Source organism: Chelmon rostratus, chromosome 4, assembly GCF_017976325.1.
Source record: "Chelmon rostratus isolate fCheRos1 chromosome 4, fCheRos1.pri, whole genome shotgun sequence".
NCBI classification, from domain to species: Eukaryota; Metazoa; Chordata; class Actinopteri; order Chaetodontiformes; family Chaetodontidae; genus Chelmon; species Chelmon rostratus.
Window position 1 is genome coordinate 17887993 of NC_055661.1, and position 23693 is coordinate 17911685.

The 23693-nt window shown below is 41.1% G+C and overlaps 1 protein-coding gene across 7 annotated transcripts in view; it reads right to left on the reverse strand.

Annotated features, from left to right (window-relative positions):
- LOC121605058 (unconventional myosin-IXb) overlaps nt 1-23693 on the reverse strand; it is a 54969-nt gene that overhangs the window by 29243 nt on the left and 2033 nt on the right. For all 7 annotated transcript variants that reach the window (XM_041934807.1, XM_041934805.1, XM_041934809.1 and 4 more), the window contains exons 2-4: nt 5898-6118; nt 5548-5767; nt 4749-5258 (exon numbers count right to left, since the gene is read on the reverse strand). In XM_041934807.1, coding sequence (XP_041790741.1) covers nt 4749-5258; nt 5548-5767; nt 5898-6055 — 888 coding nt within the window. In that variant the 5' untranslated portion in view covers nt 6056-6118. The remainder of the gene's footprint in view (nt 1-4748; nt 5259-5547; nt 5768-5897; nt 6119-23693) is intronic.

Below are 23693 nucleotides of genomic sequence, written 5' to 3' on the forward strand. Positions count from 1 at the left end.
TTTGTATACTGTATATGATTGTGTGTGTCTGTGAAATGAATGACAACGTGTGCATGACGCAGTGACTTAAACTCAGTAATGCCAGCTTTTCCCAGACTCATACACAGTGCCACCCAGCTTGACCAAATATAGCTGAGGAATAAAGAGGTGCAACCCATAACTAAGAGATAAACAATGGATCAGCAGACAGAATGGCCAGCTACTCCTCTGCACTTCCTGAACAACAATACAATACTTTGGTATATCCCCACCCCACAAGGCCCTGAGCTAACGGCAGAGAGAACTACTGCCGTCACTTCCCGTGTCGTAGCTGCTTCCTGTTAAAAAGGGTTCCGGATGATAGGAACTTCCTGTCTGAGTGGTGAGACAAAGTGGCATGGAGGAGGCTGGGGACATGGAAGGGACTTATTTAAAGACTAGACTGGTTAGGTTTTAAAAGGCTATATATTATCGAAGTGATTGGTCTGGAGATCATTTTCTCTTCACCAACTAAATCAATAACATCTCGGACTGGATGGGAGAGTAAAAAAGTCACGACGTACATCATACTTTCTACCAAAAGCTTTTTGCAATTACGCATCAGCCAGAAGCCCTGGTCTTGTCAGAAAACTTCTTCCCATGTTAGAAATTGGTGTTATTACAAATCCATTTTATCTTTGGAGAACACTCAAAGTTTGTATTAAGCTTTTATCCCAAACAAACTATTTGACTGATAACACACTGCTATCTGATGAGGAAATTAATACTATCCAGAATGCTGCAAAGATTAGAGTGGTACTGTTCAACCTATTCAGGCTTGTAACCCCTTCATTACGCCATAAGATTTCTTAACCTCACTAATTACAGAGTTGTAAATTTGCCAAATTCTATTTGCAAGAGCATGAATGAAGCTCCATGTGGATTTTTAAATCCGGTATGCTTCAAACCTATTTTAAGGGAAGGAAATATTAGTTTAACAGTCTTATGATAAATACATTGCAACAAGAAAAACTTGATCTGTACTTCCCTAGGATTAAAACATAACTCCAATATATTGCAGGCCTTGTGTCAGCCAACTGTCTGCAAAAGAGGAGGGCTCTGTCATCATGAAGAATAAACAGGATTCAAAGCCTTGCAAAAGAAAACAGAGACACCAAAAGAACCACGTAACAGAGGATCAACCAGTTGGACCAGTTTACCAGTGGAATACTCATTGAGAGCTGGTGAGCTGTTCTATGAGTAGAAGCTTAAATATCCAAACTGCACAAAGTTGTGAGGACAATCTCTCCTTTATCTGCATTATTGTCAAGACAAAAGAAGAAAATGTAAAGAATATAATATAGAATAGAAAGAAGTGATACAATGAATTAAAGTAGGACAGTGGCTTTTCCCCACATTGTTTCAGGTTGGGGCCATTCAATCTGCCAACAACACAGCATAGTCCAGCACCACAAACAGTGATCTCATCTCCTCAAAATGTGTGATTCGGGCCTGGAGACCTCCCCTATAGCTTGAGGATACACACACACAGATGCGCACAGAATGCACATGCACACATTTTCCGCCATTGTAACCTGATTCCAGGAGAAATAAATAAATAAAATCCTTTTGTCAAAGTCAAAATTCTTCCCTTTTTGTTCACATATCTAAAAATAGCTATCTACACTCCATATATGCCCTGAGTGAAACTTGACAGGAAAGAACCACAAGAGGTAGACTGAAGAGAAACTGCAGGGAACATAATTTCAGAGGAGTTATTGCTTCCTCTGTAAAGTGACTTTTGTTTCATGTCAGCCATCTTATGAGTGTGCTGCAAAAGCTGGGGAGTGTTGTCAAAACAGAATCGTTTCACATAAACTGACTTGGGAGGTTCTCTTAGCTCATAATATTGTGGAAAATGTTAAAAGCAACTGCCTCTGCTTATGCTTTAATGTTTCTGGGTATTACGCTGCCAGGGGGGTATGTATAGCTGTTCAATAGCCAGGATGATTGACTGCCTGGTCATAGATGGAATCCAACTTCCACTTCCTCCTCAGAGCAGGCCAACAAAGACTGCACCCGTCTCCCTGTCTGCCCCTGCAACCACAGCTCTAGACTGGGCTGACATGCATGCAAGCACACACACACACGCACGGCATTCTGGGAGTGAACGGCAGAGTGGCAGTGTGTCTGCCAAAGGGACCAGAACTCTGCTGATGGAGGGGAAAATCTCTCCATCCCCCCAGCCTCCCCCTTGCCTCAATCAGCCGCCTGGAACCAAAGACTTTGACAGACTGACACACATCAAGGGACCAATGCTGCACTTATTCAAATGCATCTGAAAGCAGCAGCAGTTCTGTGAGTGAAGGCTCCAGTACTGAGTCAGAGAGTCTGACAGAGACATGACAGATGATGGATGAGTACACTGTGGCTGCAAATTGTCGTGGCAGCTCACCCGGTATTCTTGCCATTAACGGTCCAGCAAATAGCTCTGTTAAATTTTGTTCTATTCCATAGTATGAATGTACTTTCACCGATCAGAGGGTTTTCATTTTTCAGAACCGCTTTGTACTTCGAATAAACCACATTCCACGTACAGCTTTTCTGACTAGGTCTATTTTTAGCCACACTACTAGGAAAACAAATGTAGAGGAGGTTTACTTCCAGATCAGGACTGAGAGTAATTACAAGTTACCAACACCAAGGAGGGCTATTAAACTGAAGCACTGGGATTTCTGCTTTTTGTCTACATGGTATTCAGGTGATTGTGCAGAGATAGGGCGCTTCTCAGTCTGATATTATCGTTTTTCATCTCTAGTCCTGCCATATAACAGAAATCACTAACATACATCCAGATTACATCGCTGACAGGAAGCACTCTCAAATTTAATATAAGCTGAGGTTTACACACTTTCATGTCACCGACAACACACACACCAACACACATACAATTCAGCCGAGCCAGAGCTGCAGGGTAGTCTAATAGTCCAGCGTTTACAATATATAAAAGAAGATAAACGTCTAGCGATGGAGGCCTACACTGCAGAATACAATGTCAGACAGCACTCACAATGAACCATTGCTTATAACAGAGCATTAGAGTGGGAGTTATGTGAATGCTGAAAATGACTTCACAATAATAACCTTGCTTGAGGTCTGACCAGAGGTAAATTCTTCCATATGTGAAAGTGGAGGAGACCCCGGTTCTCATTACAGGGATGAAAAATAAACAAAATCAAGTCAACTCTGTTCTTTGCCACGTAGCTCAGAGATTAAAGTCAAGCAAACACAATGCTGTGTGATAACTTACCTTTCATGATGCAACCAATTTTTTTGTTAAACAAAGTAAAAGCTAACAGATGTCTACTTGTCTGCACGTATTTGTATGTGCCTTTTTTGTCACCAAACACAGAGATCTGTAGTTTAGAATGAGTTCTGGCTATTTAGCTGTCTGCAGCATAAAGTTAGCCTGAGCTGCCTCACAGACAGAAGCCTTCACTCACTGGTGACACCCCATACTGTGTTGTGTTGTGTTGTGTTGGTCAGTCTGTCTGTCCAGAGTCAGGCCTGAACACTGTGCAACATTATTATCAGCAAGCTAGTTTTTTTTCATGATTTACTGATAGATATTCTCCAACTAGCTATCAAAATCAGTAACTTACATAAAGCTGTCTGTATCATTTTGGCTGCAGTTTCGATACATTCTGCGCTATCAGCGGTTGCACAGAGCAAGTCAGTACAGGCATCTAATGTCTCAGAGAGCAGAAAGCAGGAAGAGAAGCAGAGTCACCTGACTGAAACGGCAACAAAGAAATACTAGCTTCTGCTCAACAACAGCTCCAAATGAAATTCACGTTGTTCATATTCTTATGGGTCAAAAACAGAACCCATGATTTTACATAATCAGAGACTAACAGTAGCACTTGCGTTTCAAACATAATCAGAAACATCACTGTTTGCTTAAAATTCATAAAAATAGAAAATCAACAAACAGCACTATCTTGTCTAGATTCCCACACCACTTTCATAGGCAAGGGGCCTCATGAAGGGTTAACAAAGCAACTTCCCATCCTCTTTTTCATTTCTTCTTTCTGGGTAGGCCATAGGCTTCATGTTTAAGTCCTTTATACTGCACACACACACACACGCACACGCACATGCACACGCACACACACAGGCACACACACACACACTAATATATGCCCCCATTGGTTCGGCCCACGCATGAAAGTCCAATGGATTCACAGCCTGAAAATACATTTGCTCACTGCTGCGTGGGATCTGATGCAATGTTTTATCATTCACAACCACTGAACTAGAAATAATAATCTTAAAATATTTTGACAAAGCACTGTCATTGTTGGATATAGTTTTATCAAAAGAGCAATGCATTTCACACCTAACTGAAGCCAGTGCAAAAAAAGGGGTGAGCTGCTATAAAGGATTGTTTGTAATATGAAATCATTTCCATGTGACTGATGAGACAGACAAATGAGAACAGACTCACTTGTTTTACTAACAAGATGTAAAGCATATTTCACTCCTTCTTTTGTTTTGCTCTTATATATAACAGAGACTGGCTTTTAAATCACATACTTTATCCCATCCCATCTCCTCACAAGCATCAACTTGCTGCTGCAACCACAGGTCACTAAGCTTTGTCTAGGAGCGACAGTGGGTTACACTAGTTTATCAGTACCTACATCTCAGCTGATTGTCAGCCAAAGTGACAGGGTACACAAAGACAAAAGCACTGTCCAGTACTGCTGTCATACATGTCAATATCTTACCTCCAGGACCGGTCCAGCTCCTAGTATAGTCCTCTCCACGCCACTTGCATAGCCCTTCTGGCTGAGCGCAGTCAGACAGTGGATCAGGAAGTTGGTACTCTGGGTCTTGCCTGAGCCACTTTCCCCAGAGATGACGATGCACTGGTTGACCCTCTTCCTGAGCATAGCATAGTAGGCCACATCTGCGATTGCAAAGATATGAGGCTCCAGTTTCCCCAGCTGGTGGTTCTCGTACATCTTCACGTACTTAGGGTTGTAGATGGGCAGAAATTTGAAGGGGTTGATGGCGATGAGGATGCTGCCTGCATAGGTGTAGATCTTTTTCTTGTAAAAGCGTGTGCGCAGGTTGTTTAATATGCTGTCCTCATTGAGGACGGGGAGGTTGCAGAGGTCTGCAAAGTCGTCCTGTGGAGGGGGAAGGAAGCCCCTGGCGGCTAGCCGCTGTGCCTCCTGCTCTTTAGTCACAGGCGGGAGGTGAACATAATGGATAGTGCCGTCATGGTTCCTCTCCTGGATTAGGGAAAGAAACAGAAAAAATATGAAATTAGTAATTTCAGTAGTAGTAATTAGTAAATTAACTTTTTACTGCTGAAACTGACACACCATCTTTCTGAGACAGTTAAAGATATTCTGGGTTGTTTAAATTTTTGAAAAAGAAATTAAATGATATCGGGAAACATTTTGCATGTGGCTTGACGTTCCTTTTTTGTTATTGTTATTGTTAGGCACAATACAATAGTCAGACATTTACATTTACTGAGTCTGACTGCAAAAGTGGACTGTGTACTGCCAACTCTACCTGTAGCAAGAAGTAAAAGCCGAGGCTCTGAGGGTGCTGCTCCTGCGCTTTCCGAGGCCACAGCAGAAACCTTTGTGCTGGCAGGTCTCCGGCCTCTAGCACCCACTCTTCCCCGCCACATTCCTTCACCTCTGCCAGCACATACATGCGGCTAGGGTCCAGCCCCAGTGCAGTGGCAGCATCCGATATCACTGAGGCTGCTGTTGCATCCTTCTGCACTCTGATGAGTAGATTAGGAGTAGGAATTACTACATTTGCAATGCTAACGCATTGCAATGCAATTACAATAGGACTTCAACAACATCATAGTTGTTGCTACTTGTCTAGCTGTGCTACCGTAACACACTCACCTGAGGTTGCAGCAGGTGGTGGATTGGGCAGCCAATCGTGGGTAGATCTGGAGCAGGTATGAGCGGCCATCGTGATCGTTAGGGCTAGCTGGCCCACCTCCCCCTCCTCCTCCACCTGCATTCGTTGCCGTGGTGGCAGCGCCATCTCTGACACTCATCCTGAGCCAGGGGGAGTGGCCTCAGCATGCCGCATCCACTGCTTCCCTCTCACCACGAAGCACCTGAAAATAAATTGTTCAGTGACAATTATTTTTCCTTTTATACATCCACACTGACAATGGTGTCTGATTAGTTTCCATATTGACTCTGGACCACGAGCTAGGGGGCTTTCCAAGGTCATAGCAGAGACCTGTGCAGTTGAAGCATTTGAGATCAAAGAGAGAGGACTGACTCTCACATCAACAATTAGCTCTCCTATTCCAATATACACTCAGCACTAACGTAATGCCAGTAGAAACAGAGTAAGATAGCTCAGATTATGAACGATTTCCAATATAAACCACTGCAGCGTTCTAAAAGCCTAAATAACTTGTCATTGCAGCTATGAGTAAGCATTTTAAAATGCAAACAAAATAGCTGATTTTCAAGCAAAGTCTCAAACCACATGGGAGGCTCATTCTTGATATTTGACCATCACAGTTTTACATTCTGGACAACGTAGCTCTGCTGCGGCTGTGTGTCTTAGATTAATCTAGAAAAGGAGCTCATACAAGTAAATGTAACAGATTAATAGGAAACAGGCCTTATAAATGAACAACAGATCATTTGTGATTCCTGTGTTGTATCAAGTTAATTACATGGCCAGCCCTCTTTCTTTGTAATCAGTGGTTTATCATAAAAAGATGTTAAACCTGTGGACTACAGTGAGCAAAGTAACCCAGGAAAAATACTATTACCTTATACCAATAACCACTGAAATTTGAGAAGGGAAATCACGTGAGAAATGACACACTGTAAGGTAATAAACAACAAACTTCAAGATATTTTCACTCCACAACATTTGACTAAGAGAAAGTCAATGGGAAAATGTCGAGAATGTAACTAGTTTGTGTTTTTTCTTGCATCTTAAAATACACATGAGTCATCAGCATAGGTCAAACAAACATAAACTGTACTTCCATTCCAACATAATAAAGAGATGAATATTCCCATTGCTCTAAAGAGCACATGAGCCTGAGGATAGGGCTCAGACACGTGCATCAATGGTGGAGATGACTTAAATTTAATAACACTGCAGTGCATTGTTTTCACATCACATGTAAATAGCTTTGCCACTGAAACTGAACCGTACGCTGCAGCTGCAGATGCTGCACAGAAATTGAACCCTTCCGCTCAATGATAGCAACCAAGAAACAAGTACAGAGAACACTTAGGGTAAACCACAAATGGTGTAATGACGACACATTATACACCCTCACAGACAAGACACCTACGGTGATGTATGACGTAGAACTTGGTGGCAGGATACAGTCTTTAGCAACTTTTTACCACAATCTCTTTATCCACAGATAACTCAATTTTCTCTGCCTGGCAAGGTCCCAACACCAAAAGTCTTACACCATCACTGAGCTCTGAGCAGACGATTAACTGAGAACAAAGTAGAGGTTTGTTCAGGCCTTACCACGGATATTACTGATTTCCTGACTGGGGTGAAGCTGCCTTGAAGATGTATAACCCCGATCCAAAAGCTGCGTAAAACATTAAAAGACAGAATGCGATAACTGTCTAATCCTTTTTGACTCATACTCAACTGAAAACAATACAAAGACAACATATTTAATGTTTTACCGTATCAGCTTTGTTGATTTTTGTAAATATATGCTTATTACCAACAAACAGGTTCATTGGTAACAGGTGATAGTATCATGATTGGATATAAAAGGGACATTCTTGAAAAGCTCAGTCATTCACAAGCAAGAATGGGGCGAGGCTCACCCTATTGTGAAACATATGATTGTATAAATTATATTACTAAATGGGTTCAAGAACACTTTGTAAATCTGTTGTTCGTAAACACTGTTCGCTTGCAAATGATTGTATTCTGTTTTTATTGATGTTTTGCACAGTGTCCCAATGTTTTTTGGAATCAGGGTTGTATGAAGGTCTTTTATGAATTTCTTACTCATGTAACACATGACTGGCATCCATGCCACAAAACTCACTGGAGACAAAGAGCACCAATTCTTTGAGAACCCTTTCATGTAAGTGCAACACTGTTTTAAGTGGCTGTAAAGAGACTGGCCATGAATGGCCAATTGTTTTCAAGTTTTTATTCAAACTAATGATTATACCTAATTTCTGGTTGATAGTGTATTTATCAGTACAATCAGCTGATATGGTTTTTAAATGTAATGATACATGCATACAGACATACATCCCTCCATAGCATGTGACTAGTTCTACTGTAAATTATAAATATTCATTACCCCCATTAAAAAGGTTTTACTGCTCACAAAAGAATAGATTCAACCACAATGTTTACATATTGTTAGAAGTTGCTGTAAACGTTGAGCAATATTTAACATCATTCTGAACTTCAATTGATCACAGATTTATGCTAAATGGTCTCATGTTCTTGTTTCAAAGAAATTACTTATCTATAACTTCCATGAACACATGGCATTCTGCAACTTGCACATAGAAGAAAGAGAACAGCTGAGCTAATCCATGTACGAGGGGCAGTTTTCCACACCACAAGCTACTGTACATTAGTTTGCGTCAGTAGAAAATCATGTAGGGCTAACACTACTGTGTAATTAGCACTCAAATCATTGTGCAGTCATACTTGGTTGTACGATTGCAAGTTCACTTCACTCTCCATCCAAATTACTGACAGTTGCTGTGCTTACCAGACTGACATTAGGACAGCTTTACATCATCAGTTTTGAACATAAAACATGGTCAACATTACTGATTCATTTAAAAGACCAGTCTGTAGGATTGACTGGTATCTAGGGGTGAGATTTCTGATTGCAACCAACTGAACGCCCCTCAACTCACCCTCCTCTACGGAAGCCACTCCAAACACAAAAAAATGTTTTGTCCATTCTGGGCTACTGTTGAAACATGGCCTTCTGTAGATATAAAACTTACTCTAAGGCAAGAAAACACGCTTCTTATTATCAGTTGATTCAACAAACATGAAAACATAACTATGGTATAACTATTTTATTCCATTCCTGCTAATAGATTTCCCTAAATCCTACACACTGGACCTTCAAAGACAACTTTTGAAGTAGTCTTGATGTATTTCAGGGCTGATTCAGTGCAACATCCAGCTGGATCCCAGTCAAAGAAATATGATCCAGGTTAAGACTGTCTGTAACAAAAAATAATGTAGTTGACAGTGATCTATAGTTGAGTGTGAATCACACAGACAGCAGCTGGGTAAAGTTTGGTCTAATGATAGATCATGTAGCGTGGCTTTGAATCAGTAATGCATGCTGTGTAAACTATAAAGTCTCCTTTGGAGAAACAGGAACCTGGTTTAAATCACTGTATGGCAGGCAGACTGCACTGCTTTGGTAACCTGATCTTGGGTCGAGATCTGTAACCACTGAGTCCTACAGTTTATCACTTTTATCATTCAAGCAGAGACAGTTTATTTTCTCAACCTGAAAAATAAGAAATGTTATAGCCTGAAATACACTCAAAAAGGCAGGCTGGGGGAAAAATGGTTCTCACAGACAGCAGCAGCATGTATTTTGAAATCCAACAACCTCACCCAACAAATACCAAATCATGGTGCTAGTAACTGGTTGTTTTCTTTTCTGCCTCTATGATGCATGAATTTCTGTTCATACATATTCATAAGAAGGAATAATAGGAATCTGTTTTTTAACACATGCAAAAAAGGACAACTGCAGCGACAGACATTTCAATAGAGCCAACTCTGGAATCATTTAGGTCACAGCAGAGAATTAGAGGAAAAAAAGAGCAACTTGAGACTCATGAGCTTGTGCATTTGCCAGGCTAGCTGACCACAGTCCCAAAAACATGCAAGCCTGTAAAATGCCAAGGCATGCAAAACTGCAGAGACCACAAAGGACAGCATCATCATTATCCTCCATCATGGGTCCTGTCTGGTTTAAATCTGTCACTTTAACTCCTGAGCTGTTCTCAACCAGTTTCAAAGGAGAAAACATAAAGCTGCAGTATTTGTGTGTAAAACGGAAGTAATTTCATCTCAGTGTATCTGGAGAGAAGAAAGGTAGTGACAGAGAAAAAACTGAACAAAGAAAAAGAGAGGAAGGCAGAAGGAGATGGAGACATAAAAAGGTAAACATCTAAAAGTGAGACAGAAAAGAGAGAAGTCCCAGGGGACAATCAAAGGAGACGAAGGCTTTGAGATAATGCAGCTTCCTCCCTGCGGAGGAGATCCTCTGCAAGGATGCCCAGCATTCCACAGATAAGACCCGGGGTTGTCTGCTTTGCGTAGGCTTAGCCTGGCACTTTAGCTGCTTACTACGGGTTGATGGGAAGACACTTAGAGCACAGCACTACAGCTGAGGGTTGAGAGGGGCTCATTAGCTGCTTACTGTGGGCAGGAGGAGGCATTAACAACTAACGAGCTCCTTAAACCAGACATTTTCGTTAAGGCGGTACCTCTCATCCCCACTGGACCCTCTAAACTCATTCCACATAACCCCTCACCATCCAGTCAAGGAGAATAGGCTTGCTGTAAATTCCACTGTTTATTCATCAGTAAGATGAATAAAGATCGACCTACACACAGAAACGTTACTTAGGTGATTTATTTTCTGATTGAGCTCCTCTTTGATTCACTTTCCTTAGACCACACATGTTCATGTCTGGACAGCTGCACTGATTTTCAATCCTCTGTCACACAGGAACTATTTGAGACGGTCGTCTGGGGTTCAGTATTTCACTGAGCTGTGCTGTTAACACTGAAAGTTATGGCCCATTTACATGCTATAATTCTGACAAGAAAAAAAAGCAACAGTGTACACAATCACTGACTACAAGTGTGTTGCATACATGCCTGCAGGAAGAATAAAGAACAGAGCCCCTCGGCCAAGATGGAAAGAGAGAAAAAAAATTGCATAAAACAAGCGCTCTTCTAACTTCATTATAACTAAAGATGGAGTTGGCAGTAAGAATGGGAGTTGTTTGACAGTCACTGGCAGAAGTGAAATCAGCCTACCAGGACTTACTCAGTGTCTCAACTCCTACTCAGTCCTCTTCACCCACCTTCAAAGAACGGCTCCACCCAGAGAGGAAGAAGGAAGAGGAGGAGCAGTAGTAAGTCTGAGTGCCAATTAGTAGGGAGAGAAAAGACATATTTTGCCTTTATATGGCCAGTTGTTGTAGTGTTTAAGATCTCACTTAGAGTCTTGAGTGTTATGCTCTTAGTCTGTACTACAAACAGTAAATTTTCTTACTAATGGACCTCCCAAAGCTGACACACACACTCACACTCATATACGAATACACAGACTGTATAAATAGAGCGGCCAGTCAGTGCTGAGACACCACCAGCTGACTCTATGATCTGGCAGGAAGTGAGTGACCCAGTGACACATAGAAGGTCAATGAACTTCAGCTGGAATACTCTGTATTTCCCCTGTGTAAACTCTCTTTCTCACACCTCCTGTCTGTCCCTCGCTGTACACCTCATACTCAAATACACACATGTATACAAAGAGGTGAACCAAAAGGAAGCAAGTTATGAAGTCATCAGAATGTGAGGACCAAAGATATGGTGACAGCCAGCATTCCTTTTCAGCGTCACTGGAGGACGCCTAATAAATCTCATGACTCAGGGCTACAAGGAGCTCCTATCATGGACATAACTAGTCAGGACATGACAATGACAGCAGTTAGAGGACCCAGAAGTCTGTTATTGAACTTAGGAAGTCAGTCACTGTAAAGCTAACCAGAACTTAGAATGTTTCCTGTTTGCCTAAATTTCAACATTGATGTACCCCATCTTTAGATCTAATTCTGTTTGAATTATTATTATTCTAACTTTACAAATAACCCAGAATGATTCGACGACGATGATGATGAAAACACTAGAATATTTACCGAACTGTAAAATCATTTGGTAGATATTGGACAGGTAATAGAGGTCTTGTGATAAATAACAGTATATACAACTAGTGCCGAAAAAATTAATCAATGAGTCGATCAGCAGAAAATTTATCTGTAGCTATTCTGATAATCAAGTAGACATTCCTTTTTTCAACCAAGAAATACATTTCAAAATTTTCTAATCTCAAATGTAAGGATTTGCTGCATTTGTCTGTTTTATGTAATTGTGAACTGTATATCTTTGGGTTTTGAGATGTTGGTTGGATTTACGCATTCATGTTGGATTTAGAAAATTGCAGCGGGCACTTTTCACTTTCTTCTGACATTGTATAGACATGCGATGAATTGATTATTTGACTATATAATCATTAGATTTAACCCTTATGTGCTACTAGTATGTATCCTACATACTTATGTGGAAATTGGAAAATGCATTTTCTTTCTAATTCTATAGTAATTTTCTTACAGAAGTGGGGGTTCAGCATCTTGTCTGAGGACAAGGAGTCAGGGGGCTCCCTGTATTCTAATAATGATGCCTTAATATGTGCGTTACCAAGTCATAGTTAGATACAAACAACATATTGAGAAAAATGGGGGAAAAAAGGTAAAGGGATAAAGAGCGGTCATTTAGGCATCAGGAACCAAACAACACTAACACCAACAGATGGTTTGCAGAGGCATATAGAGTCTTTGTAAGAGCTATTTTAACAGCAGCAGCTCTTTCAACTTATTTGAAAATATTACCATGACATGGAAAAAAAAAGAAGCGACAGGAATCCCAGCCCTGTACTGACAAGACTGATGAGTAACTGCAAAGCTACACTCCCCACCATGAGTGTTGTGAAAAAGACATTTCTGGATCTGACTCACGAAGGATGAGCAAAGTTAGGTGTAATTGTAGAGACGTTTGATTGTAACTATGCTGTAACAAGGGATGCTTGAGGGAAAATCACACTTATGCACAAAAAACTTCATGCCTGACTGCCATGTGAGGGAACCAAGATGCTGGATGGGCAGTAAAGACACTAACCACCACAATTCTATGCTGTTAGCAAAATCCCTTCCGTTCAAGTAGTTTCAATGTAAGACACATTTTTCCACACTTTTGGACAATATCATAATGATACTATGTCCCACATAGCTTGACACAAGGCTTTGTTGAAGCTGCTTCTGATATCTTTGGAAATCTTGAGATCTTGACTAGAATTTAAATAAAGCTCTGTGGATTTAAACAGTGCTTGTTCCAACAACATGTGCTTCCAATGATGAACCCGGCAAAGGCTTTGTGGAGTTGAGGACTTTAACCATTTAAATATCTGTGCTGAAGTTAAATGTAATCGTTTTGTTTTACACTGAATTTTCAAACATTTCAAAATTGCCTGAGGTCCTCCTAGACCCCTTCAATGATGCATCTGTGAGCCTGGTTGCAAGCTGTAGCCCAAGCTCCTTCCCTCTCCCCGGGGAAAGCGGAGCTGGAGTCACTTAAGTATCCATCACCACTACAACTCTCTCTGCATGAGCTAATGGAGATGAGAGGGGCTGGCTCTTCGCCAGGGCAGGCTGCATTGTCCTCCAAGCACAATGAGAGACAGAAGCAAGAGAAGTACAGACTCACTCTGTGTGTGTGTGTGTCTGTCTGTTTGTGTGTGTGTGCTCACTGTGGCTTTCAGCCCGTGTGTGTATGCGTGTGTGTGCGCGCGCGCGTGCGTTCTCTTAGGGATTCATAAATTCACTCAGGACTTGTGCGATAAAGATTTGCTCCTGTTGCTACTGAGTGGTGGTAAATCAGCCTCACAGTTGAGGCTCTATAGGAAGTGCAGATGCACCCAAAATGGCTGTGAATGGATCAGAGCCCTCCCCCTTGAGCCATGTGGTCTATTCAAAGATACAGCCTTTTGTTTAAAAGGGACCAAAACCTCAATCAGGGAATTAACTCATCCAGCAGACACCAACTGGGCTTAATAAGACAAACAGAGATAGAGAGAGAGCTATGAAGAGAGAGTGAAGGAAAAGGGAGAAAGAGGGCACTAAAAGCTCATCCTCCCCCCTGTATTTAAGTCAGCTCCCAGGCTGGCCAGCAATGAACAATAAAACCAGAGCTGAGGAGCATCTGCTGCCTCCGTCTACAGAAGAGGATAAAGGAGAGAAAAGCCACAGGGATCCAGTCTTTGACTTGTTGATATTACCCTATTCATTCGCTATGGATCCCAAGCTCATGGTCAAAATCCTCTTCTCTGTCACAAGTAAGCTGTGAGCACGGAGCACAGAGAAAGATATCTCAGATAATACATTCAAGACAAACTCTCAAAAGTCGTAAAGAATAATGAGAATGACCGCCTGGTTTTCAAAAACCATAACGTAACTCGAACTAGCCAGCTGTCTGTCAAAACAAATTAGCTTAACTGTGATGGACAATACTAATCAATTATAACACGGTCGTCTGAGTGCACTCCATTGATCTGCCACTCCCAATATCATGTGTTTGAGTCATGTATTGACGGACTGAAACGGGCTGCTGTTCATTTGACATCCCTCGGAGGTAGGTATGACCCTGTTAGCACACACAGATCCTACCAAGTCAAGCGGGAGGGGTAAACATCAACAGCTGGGACTGGCTGCAAACACACTGGACAACCTACTTTAAAAACAACCTGAAACCATGGCTTCCTACTCCTCCGAGGCCTCCACATGTCAACTTGTTCCGCTGTTGCTTGAGGCGATCCAACATTAGTTTAAGCCACAGCTTTATGAACTCCTGCTTTATGTACATTTCACAGCAGGTCAGTAATTCAAAAGGCCCAGGTACAGCCTTACACTACTCCCCCGTGTATCGCCACCCGTCTGCCTCAGCTCTACCGCTGTTTTCAACTGCTTCCTTAACTGTGCCTCTTTCCCTCTATCTCTCCTGCCATACCATCGTCTTTCACTAAATTTCCCCCCTAATGCCTCCCCTTCAACCCCCTGCTGATCACCCCCTTCTGCTCCCCACCGCCTAACATTTGGCACCATTGCTTTAACTCAGTCCAGATGCCAAGCCACACAGAGTAGAGGACAGCAGAGAAGCTCTTGGGAACTCTCCTTATTATAAAACCTCATTCGTCCTGGTGTTTTTGATTTTACATAATGCTCCTTTACTGCTCTGTCATCCAGTCAACCACACCTGATGGCAAGCCCCAGTGAGCAGAGTAGAAAGGCCAGCAAAACAGATTTTGAAATACAAAATAAGTGCGTTGTATTTCATTAAATCACTCAAAATGTGTTGCAGAGTGCTGCGACAGAGCAGTGGAGTTCTATATACATGTAAATTCTAAAAAACTAAAAAACCCAAGGTTCTTTCATCCTTGAGGTTAATACTGGGGTGAGACAATGTATAGCAACCAAGATGGTGGAGAGACATTTATGTTTTCAATCAGTCTGATGAACTGAAACTCTAGATCCAAAGCAGCAGCGTCCACATGAAATACACCAGACGAGTGAGGCGTAGCATGTCTGGCTTAATGCAACCCAGAAGGCTCTGCTAAGTCTGATTGGCTGTTTTGGGATTCCACGCTGGTTGGTGGTGACAGGGGATTCCAGAGAGTTTTCCGGTCGAGTCATCTCAGCCATGTTAGACTAAAGCAAAGTTTGGACCAGCAGTGGGCAAACTACAGCACAATGACAGCATGTAGGATACCGGTTCTTCCTTAGTATTATAGACATTCACAGGGTGGGTATAATAATATAAATACAATTACAATGTAATGTAATCCTCCAAAAAATTCTGTTTGTAAACCTCTTTAATGTTTGCCCAGACTGTGTCAGAAGGCTGTTGGTTTCACCCCAGTGTTAATATTCTGGGCAAACCTAATCTTCAGCAATTTCTGTAATAGCAGGAAGTAGTCTCTGCAGATAGTCAGGAACCTGAATGATATTAAGGAACTTTGTTACTCTAAATACAGAGCTGAAACTATTTGTCAATTAATCGATTAGTTGATGATTATGATTATGTGAATAGTTTCAATAATTTTTTTTTTCTGGTATCCTTAGTTTTCTGCGATAGTAAAACTAAATATCTTTGATTGCTCGACCCCCCGAAAAAAAAAAAGAAAAAAAAAAATCAACAGATTAATTCTCAGCACAAAGCATCATTATTTGCTATCCTACTTGGATTACGCCTGCTGTCAGGTTAAAGTCTTCCAACATGAAAATGTGGGTTTAGTCCCTAGAGTTGAGATTGACTGGTTTTTACAGTTGGAAAAGATTTGGTGAGATTTAATAGAGGGAAGCCGGAAGGATTTTTGGTTTTGTTTTTTTAACCTGTGCTCATAATAATGATACAGCCAGTTGACCAATCTAAATAATCGAAAAATATGTGCACAACAATGTGTTTTTTTTTTCCATCAATCTAATTTAGGTGCATTTGATATTAGGGAAACAGCGGCTGCTCCAATTACGGAAACGCTTCCTTCCCATTCAGCACGATAAACTACATGCACAAACACAAACAAACATACAGTATGTCATCTGGAGATGTGGGGCAGCTGCAGGCAGAAATCAGGAAGAGGAGAAAAGGAAGCAAAGGGAAGGAGGCAGACAGAGGGGATTATTGTACACGCTCACTCATGTGGGCTACCCTGCTCTAAAAACACTTCCCAAACACATGACTCCATTGTAGCACCAGAATAGTCACTGCACTGCACCAAGTTCATACTTATTTAAAATCCCTTATCCTGGCTGCCAGTTACACATGCGTACACGCACACACACACAGAGACCTTTCTTTATTTCTTAGGGAAATAAAATGTTCAGGGAGCAGGGTAAAATACCAAAATGTTGATCTCAGAATTGTTTCTGTTTGTACGCGCACAGCACAGGTCGCAGGAAGAAACTTTAAACCTAGCTAACACAAACAAAAGCCTCTGAGCTCTCTACTATGGCACCATGATTAAGGGTGAGTGGCTGAACGCAGTGTCAAAATCATGTTCTACCAACTGGAAACACCTCAGTGTTAGTAATATTACTCATTCTACATTTTATACGTGCCTTGACCTCAGTTTGACCACCTGAATGCTGGGACAAAAAAGAAAGGGAGGGGGTAAAAAGGGATAAAAAGAAAAGAGCTTGTAATGAAGGGGACAAACAATGGGGAAAAAACAGATTCTCAATATTCTTACATACAATAGATTATATGCAGTGCAGCTTGGGTAATCTATTGAAAACATCTTCCCTGTGGTGTGTCCTGATGATGTTTGGGTGGGCTGGCAGATTCACACACCAACTTGTGGATGATAAGCATCTTAGCAAGGATAATGTCGTTCTAACATCTAGGCCTAGGGTGATTTTGTTCTAAATCTACCCATCATTTGTTTTAGAAGAAGTGGACTGGACAGAAACAGACAAAATGATGCTGTGTGATGTCATGCCAGTAGAAACACACGACTAAAGCTATTTTCCAAAAGGCCCAACATTTTCTTCTACTGTCCCTTTCTTTTCTTCTGTAGGGATCACATCATGTCTCTAAACACTCGCCCTCTCCCACCTGGGCCAGACATGCTCAATGATTTCTGTCAGATGAAATGTAACTTACATATGGAGCCATTCATCACTGACCAGAGTCAGACTGCAGAGTAAAAATAGAGCAAAAATAAACAGAACAGAGCAGAGCCCAGCCAATAAAGAGCACTAAGCCAAGGTCTACTGTTCCTGCTCCATCTCACTCTCCTTTTACCCTCAGCTTGTCTCTTTATTTCCATCTCTTTCCCCCATCTGTGCCTCCCTTGTCTGTACTCTTCCATGCTTTGCTTTTTCTCTCTCACTTCTCTTGTCACTCTCCACAGCCCTCAAGGCATTCAGTGGTAAGACTTAGCTGCAGTTAGCAGACTGGGACAGAGTTCAACCCGTATCCGGAACACAAAGTGTTATACAGTACATGCAAAAAACACATGGCTTGTAGTAATATATTTGGGCTCAAAATGTACATCAAAGGCTAACATACATGACAATAACAGCATAGAAAAAAAATGGAGCTCACATCCAGTTTTGTTTTCTGTTTTGTCTGGTTATTTTAATGGCTATGCTTACATGAACACAACCATTATGATTAAATCATAATCAAAGCAATATGCAAGTTAAGTGAATTAAACACATAGTGCACACAATAACTTTATGTGACGCACTTCAACTTTACTCTCTAGTTTGAAACTTAAACCGATTTCGAGACGTTCCTAGAGCTAATCACAACGACAAACTCCATGTGCTTCAAGTGGTGCTACGTATGTGGACCTTGTATGCTAAGTCCAACGCCGTGCCACCCCACCATTGTTCTCTGTAATGCACTGGCTTGCTTCTGCCCTGGCACATATAATGGGAATGGTTTGTCACCTCTACCGCCTTGCCTGGCTGTGTTTATTCATTTTTTCCTCAATTCATTTCAAAAGGCATGAGTAAGGAATGACGTTGGATTCTATTTCCTTAGACCAGTCCATAACTCTTAAACTAAATGTACAGGCCAACCCAATTCGTGCCACTATACTTACCTTTAAAAGAGGATTTTGGACTAAGTATTAGATTAAGCACTATTTCATTCCATTTATAGGGTCTTAGGACTTCAGGGTTATTCTTAAAGCACTCTCCTCCTCTGTGTTTGCATCTCCACAATATGTGTGGAAGATGTAAACGCATGGCATTTTAAAAAATAAAGATAAATAATAAATTTTCAATTTCCTTGGTCATTACAGAGGCATCATGCAGTGGATATATTTATCTGCATCATACAGGCAGGATTTCATGTTTTTCAGAGTGTACATAATTGATAAATGAAATGAAATGTTTTATGTGCACCAAAACACCCAAAATTACTAATATGAATTCAGGATTTCACAGTCAGTTACATATGGCAGTTGGTCTGAAAGGTATAGTAGGTGAGATGAGGTAGATGATGGTTGTTACGAATGTGCTTGCTGGAAGCAGCGATACAGATAACAAAATCTGAAAATAAATTAGCCTAAAGAAACGGACTGCATAACACTCTTGTGGCTAGTTTCTGCCTGTTTCCCACAACCATAGGAAGACGTGACCACGATGACATTATGATAGACATTTAGGTAAATAATAATGATATATACACTCAAGACAGTATATCTGTCAGGCCCTCGTTAGCTATGCCTAATGATCCTATTTTGACCCTCTGAACTATGGTGTACAGTAACAGCAAACAGAGCCTCAGGGTGTGCCCTCTCTCTGCCCATAATCCAGAGCCAAGGGACAGGATCAGTAACCACAGAGAGGATGGAGGGGGAGGCTATAGCACTCACCACAGTTATAAAGTAGTTAGTCAATCTGCAAACACACACACACACACACACACACACACACACACACACACACACACACACACACACACACACACACACACACACACACACACAGTCTCCTTCCTGAGGGTGACCGCAGCAGCTGAGGCGCAGGGGGCTAGTGACAGAAAGGCTTCAACTCAATACGTCAGACTTGCTCATATTGGATTTTAAATATTTTTTGCTGCATACATTGCTGACCAGTAGGGATACTGACACTTCAACAAAGTAGTTTGCTGAGAAACAAACAGTGGACAGTGGCCCTGTATGTCTGCTCATTTCTGGCTGACAACTAACAGACTCTCACTGGGAGATCTCCAACCACAGGAGTCTCTTCTGGTGCTAAAGCCCATGCATCAATATCACTAACAGAGAGTAACTCATATCACCTCATGTCAGAAAAGTATAATTATCCCTTTTGAAAATCAGAGCTGCATGTAGTATCAATCGTAAAACTGGGTTATTGTTGGTATCTCTCACTTAACAATCAATACATTTGAATGTAACAGAAGCCAGCTACGTAAACACTGTGGGGGGTTACTACCCAAAAGAAAGTAACAATAAAGTTGTCACGTGTAGATTGAAATCAGTGTGCTCAAGATGGTTGAAAGTAGTTAAAATATATCTTCCATGACGTTGACAGACCACTTGTCACTCCACTGTGGAAAATTCTTGAGTTGGATATTTTGCTTAAAGTTTTTTGCTTGGCTTATAACTGTGCCTATAATCATAATCTAAACAGGCAGATCTGGTATAATCATAATCATCACCATCAAGCTTTGAACCCAATTGTCTTGACTAGTTGTGTTTGGACCCTGCAATGATGGCTGAGTGAAGACTAAGGCACAACAAACAAATGCACTGCAAGTAGGCCATCCCTAAACAGTTGGTCTGCCTTTTCCTCACTTGTACCCTATCATTACTGCTGGGTCTATTTATAAAGCCCATAAATTCAGCTTGCCACATTGAAAGAGCGAAGTTACCAAGGAGTTTGTGGAATTGGTGACTTTAAAACCTCACCACTCTCCCTCTTTCTACCTCTTCTTGTCTACTCACACATATTGCCTTGCTCACTCAAAAACTCTTTTGCATGTGCTCTCAATCTGGTCCAGTCTCTACAAAATACAGGTCAGTCCAAATCCATAACCAAAGCTTGGTTAGCAGCTTTCTGTAGAGCGCAAGGCTATTTTTTCTCCCATCTTTCACCACAGAATGGCAGACCCTGGAGCATTCCTGTCACATTAATGCTGACACACTGTATGTGCAGAAAAAGCACCCACATATGCACACATACTGGTGTCCCATTTGTATTTTCTGAACGATCTCTTTCCATTTATCTCTTCCACTGTCTTCATACACCTACCCAGCTCACTTCACTGACTTAACAGGGAACACAGATGGTAATCACACAGTATTTATCTACTGCAGCCCATTCAAATGAGCAGTCAACGTCTGGATGAAAAGCTTTTCAACAAATGAGTGATATAAGACCTTAAGATTCTGCTCTCCTGAAGTTATAATACTAGCTCCTGAACCAGCCCATGCGTTTACAAAAGGCAGAGAGACACCTAGCACAGCACATTGTAATGTTTTTGAGGAGCAGTGTAAGTAACAAAGTGATACAGACATCTTCCTGATGAGCACGCAGGTAATTGAAACACAAGCCCCTGCATGTTTGAACTTCTTGCCAAGCCCTTGGCAGTTACCCCTTCAGTATACTTCATGTAGTAGAAAACAAATTGACACTTTCTTCACACTCACTTTTCAACATTTACAGGAGGAAATAAAAAAAATATATAAGTGCACCACATCAAAACATACAAATCTACTGTTAATTCATGCCATTTATATTCACTTCATCTCGCTTGCTTTCTCCTTTAGTCCAAAAAACCCTGAAATAAACTATGGGATGAATTCAACTTAGTCTACCCCTTATAGAACATACCACTGATCTAGCATGAAGAAGTTTGTTGCATATGCCTCAAGTTAGTTTGCTGGTCTATTCGACCTACTGAAGCTGCTCTGCAGGGCCATGGGACTGCAGGTGTCTGCGTCATTCCACAGGTGGCCTACAACATCTAGGTCCAGCACACCAACTGCATACAAAGACACTGCGCATGCTGCTAAGGGACTCTGCTGCCACAGCACACCATGGCTCAAGCTGTTCTTCTGTCCTTGTTCTGTCAAAGACCTAAAACAGCCAAATTCTGAGGCAAAACATAAAAAGAGGAACTCGGTAACCAAAGAACAGCTCAAAACTGAATTCACATGAACAGGGTTACAATACAATACACAAACTCGACATGGTTGCTTTAAACAAGGCAAGCAAATGAAATACAAGGCATTTTTGCACCTTTATTTTGTATTTTATTTTATTTATTGGTATATTAATTTGATATAGGAGAAAGACAGCCAACCTCGCACAGGTTTTACAAATACATACCACAAGGAAGGCTGAAACCAGAACAAAATGCTAATGTGGTCACCATTGCTGACATACTGCATGTAGACAGCCACTCATTTGGCCTAATATCCCACACTAATCATGATTCATTAAAGAGTCGTGAGAAACAAAATAGAGTTTCCAAAAAATTCTAGAAACCCCCAACAGATTTGCGATAGACAATAGACAGGACCTGTTGGTAGATCAATTGCAGCCTCCACAAAGTTTCTGAAATACAAAAACAGCCTACACAACTCTGGAGTCATCTTAAAATAACACACACAAGACACCTAAGACCATTAAATTTCACATGACGTCATTGTAAAAATAACCCAATGTGAATTCATTACTATGCTTTACCCACCACTTCATTGTTGTTTCCTTTTCCATTTTTCCAAATGGTCTTGCTGACTGTGGTGTTGTGGTGTCACGGCAGAGAGCAGCTCGCTTGATAAGCGTCGCATTAGGAAACAACTTAAGTTTCTCTAATGTGGTTCAGGTTGATGATCCAAAACAGCAACATACCTAAGTTTTTTAAAAACACTGGCATACCACAACAAGCAGGACACTGCCTCTACAGATAACACCGACATCTCTGTGGACTGTTAAAACACACAAAGCTTAGCATAGATAAGACTGATTTAGTGTTATGTGTGAGGAAATTAATATTTAATAATAGACACTGCAAGATTTAGTGGTTGAAAATAAATGTAATAAAGCTGAATATGAAAGCTGAGGCTGAGGAAACCATTGAATTGCTCCTTGGAGAAATGTTGGCACAGCTATGATTGAAGCAATTATCTTTTCATCCGCAGTTTCACACAATTGCATCCGCCAGGATGTGTAGACCAATTACAACTCCAGGCTGAGCTGGAGATGTAATTGGTCTTCCTTCCCCCACCCACTTCTTGTCCGCAACCACTGTCAGCTCTGCAGCGGGGTTTGCAGAGTACCAACCATTAGCAGGCGGCCATATGGCCCTTTTCTTTCAAAGATGGCAGAGAGCCGTTCTGAAGCCCTGAGTATTATTGAAGCACTTTAAGGAGGTATGGGATAAAATTGGCTGTATTGCAACATAATTTGGGGGAGTGGTTTCTGTTTGCAACCATTGGGACAGGGATTTTGATTCTGACAATTGAAAACATACATATTTAGAGTAGACAGCATTATTTGTTCATATCAGAACAATATCTGTGTTCAATTACATCCCATCTTTTCCCTCTCACATTTCTAAATAGCTACTATAACTAAAATTGTGAGACAGGAAGCATTTTAGGAAATGGAGATGTGACTCTTAAGCTTTCTCTGACGGATTGGGATGCAATTAGATTTTGAATATGACAGATGGGGACCTTGATTGGATTGAATATGCTGATGCTTGGTGCACACCACAGTGTAGTTTGCAGGGCGTATACCATCAGTGGGCTTGCAAATGCTGCACACACACCCACCACACCATCACACGCCTCCTGTGTCACTCTATCCATTACAACTGGGGAAGCTGGTCAATGTTTCTGTCAAACTACCTTTACTGTCATTGATCATGCTGCGTGTTTATCGAGCAGCAACGATTAATTGATTAATCAATTAGTTCTCAGCTATTAAATAAATCCCCAAATTTTCTGACAATTAATTAATCGGTTTGAGCAATTTGTTAAGAAAAAAAGAGTGAAAATTATCTGATTCCAGTTTCTTAAATATGAATGTTTCCTGGTTTCTTTTTTCATCTATGACAGTAAACTGTCACAGTCCTATATTGTTACAAGATATCAAAAGGAAAAACAGACGTAATTAAAATATATTTTAAAACAGTCTTGGCTCAGAAAACTACACTCAAACTAAACCGACAAGAAAACGAAATATGATCCAACCACTACAGGTCAATGCCCGACCTACTTGTTTTACTGTATATCTCTAAACTCTCCAGCATATTAATATTTATCATTTACTTCTCTTTAATCTGAAATC